Source organism: Phyllostomus discolor, chromosome 5 (assembly GCF_004126475.2).
Source record: "Phyllostomus discolor isolate MPI-MPIP mPhyDis1 chromosome 5, mPhyDis1.pri.v3, whole genome shotgun sequence".
Lineage (NCBI taxonomy): Eukaryota > Metazoa > Chordata > Mammalia > Chiroptera > Phyllostomidae > Phyllostomus > Phyllostomus discolor.
Window position 1 is genome coordinate 14,524,486 of NC_040907.2, and position 10,054 is coordinate 14,534,539.

At 57.5% G+C, this 10,054-nt stretch overlaps 1 protein-coding gene across 1 annotated transcript in view; it reads right to left on the minus strand.

Annotated features, from left to right (window-relative positions):
• The window catches only part of TCEA3 (transcription elongation factor A3), a 33,975-nt gene extending 27,524 nt beyond the window's left edge, over positions 1 to 6,451 (minus strand). The window contains exons 1-3 of the mRNA XM_036025520.1: positions 6,229 to 6,451; positions 1,195 to 1,257; positions 264 to 369 (exon numbers count right to left, since the gene is read on the minus strand). Coding sequence (XP_035881413.1) covers positions 264 to 369; positions 1,195 to 1,257; positions 6,229 to 6,297 — 238 coding nt within the window. The 5' untranslated portion in view covers positions 6,298 to 6,451. The remainder of the gene's footprint in view (positions 1 to 263; positions 370 to 1,194; positions 1,258 to 6,228) is intronic.
• Positions 6,452 to 10,054: the final 3,603 nt, after the last annotated feature.

The following is a 10,054-nucleotide window of genomic DNA, read 5'->3' on the forward strand; positions in this document are numbered from 1 at the left end:
CATGTTCACACAAATATGTATATACAGATGTACAAACACATGAGTAAACAGAAATGCACACACAGGCACATGTATGGGAAAACTTACAGACCTACAAATCTCGCCCTTGAGCAGACAAACACTGACACTCCCCACTAGAGGCCACCTGTCATTTATTAAGTCATTCAACAAACACACACTGAGTGCCTGCTAGGAGCCAGGCACAGTCCTGTCCCAGGTGCTGGGGAAAAAAACACAGTTGAGTCAACCCTGCCCCGCCTCACCCAGCAGCCGCTTCCATTTTTTGATGAGGACTTTGGCCAGGGACACGGCCTCCTTGTCTGAGCAGTGCTTCCGAACCCCGTTCACGGCGACTCCGATCCGGGTTGTCTGCAGAGCGAGAGGGCGAGGGGCTGGTCTGAGAAGGGGCCTGCGGGACTGGCTGCCCTGACTGGCAAGACCTGGCCTGGCTCGTCCACCCCCTTCCCCTAGCCTCAGCTTCCCCACAGCCCCAGGCCCGGCCTGTGGCTGAGACAATAACCCTGACCCTATAACTGAGGCCCTGACCCGCCATCCTGAGGGAGGGCTGGTGCCCCAGGCGCAGCCCCGCACTGTGGGTGATGGCGGCTCTGGTGGAAAGCTGAGGTGGTGGTGGTGGTGGTGGTGGTGGTGGTGGTGGTGGTGGTTGTGGGTCTGGCTGACAGTGAGGGATGAGGACTCCTCCCCATCCCCAGCCCCCTGGAGTGCTGGAGGCATATCTTTGAGCTCAGGTTTCAGCTTAAGACACAGATCTGGCTACTAAAGCTTGGGTGTATGCTAATTTGGGGGGCCAAGAGCATTTGGCAATGTTTGGGGGCTACAGGGGCAACACAGGGCAGACTGAAAAATGGGGACTTTTCCCTGGATCATTGGCCTCTTGGATCCCACAAGCCCAGGACCTTGGGAATTGTGATACTCAAGGGAAGTACATTAGTCTTCCTCCCAGGCCCAGAAGGCCCCTGTGCTTGGAAGGTCCCCTGCCCGCATCTAAATGGCCCAGTCCCCACCCTCAGAGCACCTCAAGGTCCTCCAGCCCTCTGCTCAGAAATTCCCCCCAGACCCCACCCTTGGAGGCCTCCCCCCTGTCAGGTTTCCCCCCCTTGGAAGGTCTACACCCCCGCCCCCCAGCCGCCCCCCAGCCAGCACTGTCCCCAGAGCCTTCCACCCCCACCCCACCTGGAGTAGCTGGATGGACATCTGACAGCTGTTCAGCTTCTTCAGAAGGTCGAGGGCCCCTTCCTGTGGGAGGCCACAAGGTGAGAACTGAGGGCCGTGGGTTCTGCCCCAGGTCCCTCTCTGGTCATCGAGTGGTCTTCTTAGTAGGAAAGAGGAGGGCGGAAGTAGGGAGGAGACTCCCAGGAGACAGGCAGACGCGTGGTTGAAGGACAGGCCAAGGGACAGTGAGGAGGAGAGAGCAGGAGAAGATTCTGCCCCAGACCAGCTCTCCCCTTGATCCCTGTCTCCCAGGCGGGGGGGGGGCCCTAACCACTCGCCCCGCCCCCCAGCTGTTGGTTCTCCTCTTCTTTCCTCTGGGTGTGCTCTCCCTTTCCCCATCTCTTCCTCTGCAGGTACTTCCTTTGCAGCTTATTATTATTGCTTTTATGTCCGTATCCTCCTCCTCTCCTCACTTTCCAACTATGAGCTTAAGCAGAGTGAGGAGTGTGGCTTTTTTTTTTTTTTTTTTTACAGTTTTACCGAGGTATAATTGACAGGCAATAAGCTGGACATATTGCCGGCTACGATTTGATGAGTTTTGACATCGGTATACCCTCATAAAACAGTCAGGATAACACCACAGCCATCACCCCCCAAAGTTTCCTAGTTCCACTTTGTAATCCATCCCTCCTTGCACCCCCCATCCCATGCCCCCGCCACCACTTTTTGTCATGATAGATAGGCTTGCATTTTTAAGGACTGCATGCCAAGAGTACTGTGATAAACGCCCTTTGGTCTGGCTTCTTTCACTCTGCGTAATTATTTTGAGACTCATCCAAGTTTCTGTGTATATCAGAAACAGTTCCTTTTCACGGCTGAGTTGCTTTCCATTGTTCGTACACACCGCAGTTTGCTTGTGGATTTTCACCTGTTGGTGGACTTTCCCACCTGGTTTCCAGGTTGGGGCCACTACAAATAAGGCTGCAAGGAACAGTCACACACAGGCCTGAGTGTGGACATCCACTTTCATTCCTCTCGGGCGAAGGGGACTGTTTTAATCTCTGAGAACTCAGGGCTCAGCACAGGGCTCCCTGCGCAAATGAATCAAACGGACAGCAGGGGGCGGGAGGGCAGACCGGGAGGGGAAGAAAGGAGACTCGGATCTGAAAACCTGCTGGCTGTCTCTGACCCATTTCAGCTTTCTCCCTCCTCCCACCCTCTTCCTAGAAGCCAGCCCCAGCCTCCTGCCCTGCGTGCGGCCCCCTGGGGAGCACCAGCTGACTGTGCCCCCGCGCCCTGTACGCCCCTGCCAGGCTTCCCGGGCCGCGTCCCAGGGGCTACCTGTCCTCATCCTCCCTCGGAGCCTGGGTTCACGGGGTGTTTTCAGAGGTGTGACCTGTGGGTTTGTGTGTGCGTGTAAACGTGTGGGCATATAGCTCTGTGTGTAACGTGAATCAAAGGCTTACAATGTGCTGGATACTCTTTTTAAGTATTTTATGCGCCTTGTCTCATTTAACTCTTATGATGACTTTATGAGGTAGTGGTCTGACTATCCCCATTTTTGTAGATGATCCCACTTTTACAGAAGAGGAATCCAAGAAGCTGGGAGGTTAAATAATCTGCCCAAAGCTACAAGGGACAGAGCTGGGATTCAAACTCAGGCATTTTGGGCGTGAACCGCTACGCAAGTTCACAGGTCTGGGTGCAGACCTGTCCAGATTTACGCGCTCGTGGCCTGGCAGGGGGGAGGGTGCGGCAGCAAGCTGCTCAATGCCAGCAACGGGTTCTCAGGGAAAGGAAAACCCTGATGTGTACTATCTGCCAATTTCTGGTGTGACTACTCCCCCCAGGGCCAAATTTAAATCACAAACACGCTGTCGCTGACTGAAGGGGGTACCGAGGAGCGACACGCCATCCCATGGCGTTCCCACCGTACGGACGTAACGGAAGGGAATTGCCTCCAGACCATGCATGATGGTGAAGTGCAGTCAAAAAATTAGGAAATGACAATTTCAGAGCATTTATTACCTGTGGGGTTTTTTTCTAAAGAGCTTAATGTTTTTTATTGTATTTTATTATTACTTTTTAATCCTCATCTGAGGGTATGTTTGCTGATTTTAGAGAGAGGAAGGGAGGAAGAGAGAAAGAGAGAGAGACATTGATGTCCAAGAGCAACATCGATCAGCTGCTTCCCGTACTCACCCCAATCAGGGATTGAACCCAAGACCTAGACACGTGCACAGCCTGGGATCAAACCCGTGGCCCTTCGGTGCCCAGGATGATGCTCCAACCAGGCCACCCACCAGAGCTATTACCTTCACTTTTTATACAATTTACTTAACTGTAAACATATAATTGAATTTTTAAAATAATGGCTGTATTAACAACAGACTTGCAAAATTCCTGAAAGTTTAACCACGGAGTTAAACCGGCTCCATCCCATCCCTAGACACGGGTCACCAAGGTCTGTCACACTGAGCAGCTGGGACCAGAACGAACTGAGGAACAGCCTCGAGCCCTCCCTGCTTGTGCAAGTGCTGCACGGCCAGGTGTGTCTCTCTGCGTGTGTATGGGGCGTGCAGCCAGCGGTGCCCAGGCCCAGGTGTGGAGCTGTGGGTGAGCAGCTCAAAGCGCAGTGCGTTTACTTGCCTTTGTGGGATGATGCCTCTGCGGCAACGTCTGAATGCGTGAGTGTGGCTGTTAGGTGTGCAGTTTTGCACGTCTGGGTATCGCTTATTGTCTGCATGTACACGTGTACAGTTGTCTTCGCGTGTCTTTCTGTAAATAAAGCAGTCAGCGTATCTGTCATGTCAGGATCCGAAGCCCTGCCTCATATGCAGTTGTGTTCACAGTTGCCTGTTTGGTTATTGTGCGTGGCTGTGCCCGTAGCTACATTTGCTGTGTGCCACTGTGTGTATGTGTAGCCGTGATGTGGTGCTTGCGGGTTCGAAGCTGTTTCAGAGCGTGCACGCCAACAGCGTCTGACAACAGCCCTAAGCTGCTGGCCCTTCAGTAACTGGCAGTAGACCCTGGGCCTGGGCTGCGACGTGGAGGGTGGAGGATCCGCCTTCGAACAGGAAGTGTGTCCTCCTCGCCCTAACCACTCCTGGCGGGGCCCATTGGCCTCCCAGAGCAAGCCCCACCTTCCTTGATCACACGCCCAGAGCTCCGTGCCCACTCGGAGGCTGCAGAAAACCCAGGCACAGACGTGGCTGCAGGCTGGCTCCGAGCTCCAGAGCCCCCGTGGCCAGATTTGGGCCATTCCTGGAGAGAGCTCTGAGTCCTTCCACAGGAATGCGCTCCAAGGAATACCATTTCCCCTTCCCTTTTTATAGAAAAGGAAGTCCGGGCACAGAGAGGGGAAGCAGAGGGAGGATCTGTGGCCATAGAGGAGCGAGGGGAAGCCCGGGCCAGTCCCTTCCTTCTCAGCCAGAGCGCTACTTCCCACCAGGTGCTTTCTCTCAGGTCTGCTAAGCTTCCTCGCCCCAACCCCCACCCTGCACCTCTCTCACGCAGAGGCCCCGAGTCTCCCGGCCTAAACATGAGTCAGTAAGGAGCAGGGCTGGGATAACCCATCTGCTTTCAGTGGAATTCAGCTCAGAAGACCCGGGTTGGGCTCTGCTGCCCCCATAGAAGTGCCCCCATGACTCGAGGCTCAGCTTCACTGATTTTGGAAGATCCTGGAGTGGGGACGGCTGGAGGCGGGGCGGTAAGGGTGAGAAGTTGCCAGCGGGCTGCTGTTTCATCTGGCTGTGCAGAAGCCTTGGACTCCCAGCTAGCACTGCCCCAGGCCCTACTAAGGATTCACATCTCTCCCACCCTCACCGCCAATAGCAGAGACAAAAATCCAGTGACACTCCTTCCCAGGAGGTAGGTAGTCTCAGCTCCTTCTTACAGATGAAGAAACTGAGGCTCTGTCTTTACATCAACACCAACTCATTACTGTTCCCGTCTCCTCAGGGACTTCCGACATTCCGTGGCTCCTGCGGCCCTTCTTCCCTTTTCTCCACTTTAAGTCCATTCGTTTCCCAAGTTCCTAGGGTCACAGAAGGCCCTGGAAATGCAAGTCCTGCTCCAGCACAAGGCTATGGATGGTGAGAGGAGAACCGCCCCAGGACAGGGCAAGATTTAAGGCCATGCCTGCTGGACTACCCTCCCCTCTTTCCCCTGCGCGGGTGTGCCCAGAGCCTTCCTGAACGAAGGCCAAGTTTGCTCTGGCCAGGCAATCCCACGGCGCCAGCCTGAAGGCAAAGATCACGGGAAGGATCAAACATTAACTTCAAGTAGGCTTGCGCTCCGGGCTCCGCGTATCCTTAGGTAGGATCGCGGGCCCTGACTCCCCTCAAACTCCGGGTTGGTGAGGAAAGCCCAGGCCTCCAGCCCGCCCCCGTTCCCCCACCCCGCGGGGCCCCGGAGGGCTGCGGCTGCCCCGCACCTGTTCGGCCCCCCGCCGGCGCAGGCCCCACCCCTCGGCCAGGGAAAAGGAAACTTGCAAACAGAACTGCTCCTTGCGCCCGAAACTGTGCGGTCGCGGAATCCACGGCCCTTTGCTTCTCTCCCCGGGATCCATTCGCCGGTGCCGGGCAGACTCGGCTCAGCGCCCCTCGTCAGCTCAAGTTTCTTTGACACTTCTGGGGCCACCAGGATTTTGTTCCTTCCACCCCGCCCTCGCCGCCACTCCCCTGGCTTTGCCCACGTCGTCTGTCCCCGGACTCGGAAAGTCCGCTTCCAAGTCCCGATCTCTTCCCTTGCTTTCCCGGCACAAGCTACCCCAGGACCCCTGAACCCTACGTGTCCACAGGGACGTGCACAAGCCTTGCCTGTGGGTTCCTGTGATCCCCACCCCGGGTGCCCCGAGCCACGCGCACGCCCACTCTGAGGTGCCCAGCAGTCCCCCAAAGGGCGCTGAGCTCTGCGCCCGCCAAGCTTCCCTCGGGTCCTGGGTCCCGCGCGCGCCTCCCGGGCGCCCCGCCAGCTTGCTCCCCCGGGACCCTCAGGCTGGTCGGCGCCGCGCTTCCCGGGTCGGACGCCGTGGCCCAAACTCTGCAGCCTCACCGTGTTCTTCCTGGCTACCATCTTCTCCAGCTTTTTGGCGATTCTCAGCAGCTCCTCTTCCTGGCCCATGTTGGCCCGCGACACTCGGCGGGGCAACGGGTGCTGGGGCAGCAGCCGGGCCTCGGGGGCGGGAGGCACAGAGGCGGAGGGCGCGCAACACGCGCGGGACGCAAATACACACGACACACACGCCTGGCGGGGGCGGGGTCCCCCTCCCCGCCCGCCTGCCTCCGACGTGGGGGAGGGGTGGAGTGCACTAAATATAGATTTCAAGGACTTGCTGGGGCAAAGATTGCCCGCGCCGGCCGGTCGGGCCTCCCGAGCGGGACAAGGCTTCCAGAGGGGGGCTCTTCTCCTCGTGCCCTTCCCCGGGGGGCCGGGGACCGGGGGCGGTGTCGGGAGCTGAGGGAGGTTTGGGGAGGGAAGCTCTCTGGTGAGTCAGGAGGTCGTCGTCCCGGGACACAAAAGCCTGTCCGGGTGAGAAGGGCGCCTGAGTGTGCAGCGGGAGCTCCGGCAAGAGTTCGGCACCGTGTCTGCACCGTCACAGCTCGAAGCGGGCGGACCCAACTCTGCGCCTGTGCCCAAATGGAGGCAGCTCGGTGCGCTCAGGTCGCACTGGGGGCGTGATCGCTGAACCGAACTCTGCCGGACTCTGTGCTCCCTCACATCCTGTGCGCACGCGTATCCAGGCCTTCTGTTTCGGACTATTTTGCGACCGTTCGAGTTCGCAGGGTTTCACACGGTCCTGCAGAAGAGCTACGTTGGTGCTGCCGCTTCAGGGCGGCATGGAGTAGTGAGGGCTTGGGAGGTTCACAGCGCCCAAGTTTGAGAAATACTGACCCAGGCGCACGGGCGCCCTCTGTTCCCCTCTGTTGGGGCCAGGCCACCGCCTCCCCAGTGGGAGGGCTTGTGGAGGGGTCGTCTTGGGCGGAGAGGAGGAGACAGAATTGTGCCACCATAGCTGCGCACACATTTGTGTTTCTGAGGAAGGACTTCCCAAGGGTCTCCGGCACCCAGGCAGGTCTCTTCTCAAACAAGAGAGCTTAACTGACAGAAAATTATCTTTTGGAGGGATAGGTACTTAGGGACCTGGCAGGGAGGCATGGGAAGCGGTCCACAGTAGGGGGGGGGGAGCTGCGGTTTGGAGTGTTCGGTGACATCTTCAGACTCTCCTGGGAGAACCTGAGAGAACCCTAGCCCAGACCTGTCCCAGAAACAGTGCGATGTGGTCTCGTCTGGCTTGGGACCGCTGCTGTGTTCCCGGGGCCAGGGTAGGAAGGGGTGATGTTTGTCATTCATTCAGAAATACATTGAGTGTTCCAGCAACAAACAAGACAGACCCAATCTCGGCAAGCTTGAGGTTGGGTCTGGGGGCAAGAGAAACCCTTCAACAAATGTGGACACCGTCCATTCCGTATTGTCACAGCCAGGGTGAGGGGCAGGGAGAAGGGCACACACCTTAAGGACACACTAGAGGGGGTGTCGTCTCCGAAGAAATGAAATTTAAACTTTGGGCAGAAGTGCGGAGTGGGAGTTGGAGGGAGGAGGAAGGGAGTGTTTACATAAGAGAAGAAACATTCATTCAACACACATTTATCAAGCACCTACTATGTGCCAGGCGGATCCAGCCCTGTGCATCCAGAGAGGAAGAAAGCAGTCCTCCTGGAGTTTCAGATGTGCAAAGTGTAGGGATGTGGGGGCGGCTGAGCGTGTCGGGGTTGGAGGAACTGAGAACCTGGCGTGGCTGCAGCACAGAGGTGAGAGGGGCGTGGGGAGAGATGAGGCCGAAAATCAGAGACGGGTGACGCCCAACCACGCAAAGCACCGCAGGCCACTTCTCGGAGGTTAGACTAGCAGTGTGGGGTTTGGGGAGGTCTCTTGACCGGCCCCCAAGCGAGCCCCTCCAGACCCAAGGGACAGCTGTCCGCAGTCACTCAGGATCGCCTTTCAAAAAACTGCTTGCAGCTCTTGGCTGGGAGGAGGCCTAGGTGCAACTTTCTCCGGTCATCAGAATCCAGGTTCATCCGACGCCAATTGCCTCCACCGCGCACCAGCGAGGATGTCGGTGCCCTGTCCACCCTGGCCCCCTAGATCGGCCCCCTGGGCCTGTCTCCAGAAAATGTCGGTGATTCCATCGCCAAAGCCCCTGGTGACTGGAAGGGTCTGAGGGTCACGGTGAAACTGGCCATTCGGAGCAGAGAGGCCCAAGCTGGGGCCGTGCCGTCTGCCCCTGCCCTGGTCTCAGCGCCCTCACAGGACCAAAAGAAGCAAAACAACAAAACAAAACAAAACGCCATTCAGCACAGTGGAAATATCACTTTCGATGAGATTGTCGACCTCGCCCCACAGTTGTGTCACCCATCTTTAGCTAGAGAACCCTCTGGAAGCACCCAAGGGGTCCTGGGGACAGCCCCGTCTGCAGGCTGCGACCCTGCTGGCTGCCACCCCTGTGATGTCACAGATGACATCACCGATGATGTCCACAGTGGCGCCGGCCGTGGGCTGCAGGGCTAGTGAACAGCTACGGAGGGAACTAGTTCAATTGAAGGTCATTTGATAGTAAACGAACACATTTGGTTTTCCTCACGCTTCCGCCCAGGTCCCCCTCTGAAGGTGTGTGACAATGAAAGAAGCCAAGATGCCTGCATCGCCAGGGCTCAGGGGACCCCAGGAAAATGAGTGGGACCCCTTTATGGCGAGGATGGGGAGACAGGCCCAGAGAGGCTCAGGCTTGCATTGTGCGAGTGCCTCAGGCACTGCCGGCACCCACTCATGGTCCCCCTGCCCACCCGCCCTCCCTGGAGGTCACCCGCGGGCAGGTCCTGGACACGCTTCTGACATCTTCCCCCTCTCTGACCGGAGGCTCCCAGGCACGCGGGGAGACCTTGGGAATGGGCACCCCCAGTAAGGACCTTCCCAACGACAAGAGACCTGCCCTAACCAGTGTGGTTCAGTTGGTGGCAGGGCAGTATCCTGCAAAGTGAAGGGTCTCAGGTTCGATTCCTGGTCGGGGCATGTGCCTGGGCTGCAGGTTCAGTCCCCGGTCGGGGGGCGGGGGCGGGGGGGAGTTGTACAAGAAGTACCCGATCCATTTCCTTCTCACATCGACGATTCTCTCCCTCTCTTTCTCCTTCCCTTCCCCCCTCTCTAAAAAGAAATAATATCTTAAAAGTAAATAGACCAGAGTCGGTGGGAAAGACACCGATTTCTCCACTCGATGGGACAGCTTGAAGGCATGCATGTCCTCATCTGTACGCTCTCACAAAGGTCGCCGGTGAGGTGAGCCCTGATCCCGCACGGGACTGCGCCTCATTAACGCACCCTTTACTGCTTCCTACGCTCCTGTTTCACTCCCTGCCCTCTCCTTGCGCTTCCCGGGATCACTCCGCAAATAAACTGCCTGAGCCCAAACATCTGCATCAGGGAAACCCGAACTGAGACGAGACCCGAGCGGCAGCGGCGCTGAACGGCAGGTCTCCTCACTGCTCACTGCTGGGCCGCGCTCTTCCCTCCACGCCAGGGTTTCTCCGCGCTGGCACCACCGTTAGCGTTTTGGACCCGAAAACCCATCGCTGTGCGGGGCTGACCTGTGTACTGCCGCCTGTCTAGCAGCACCCCTGACCTCTAGCCACTAGGGGTCAGTAGCTCCATCCCATTGGGAGCAGCGACCCACGTGTCCCTCGGGGCCCAGTTGCCCCAGGCTGTGTCCCTTACAGGGTCCAGAGGAAGATTTCCAAGCCCTAAGGTTCTCTCTGCTTCCCTGTTGCACTTCAGATCACACAAATAAAACACTGGGGTTTACTGGAGAAAAAAAAAAAGGAAAAAG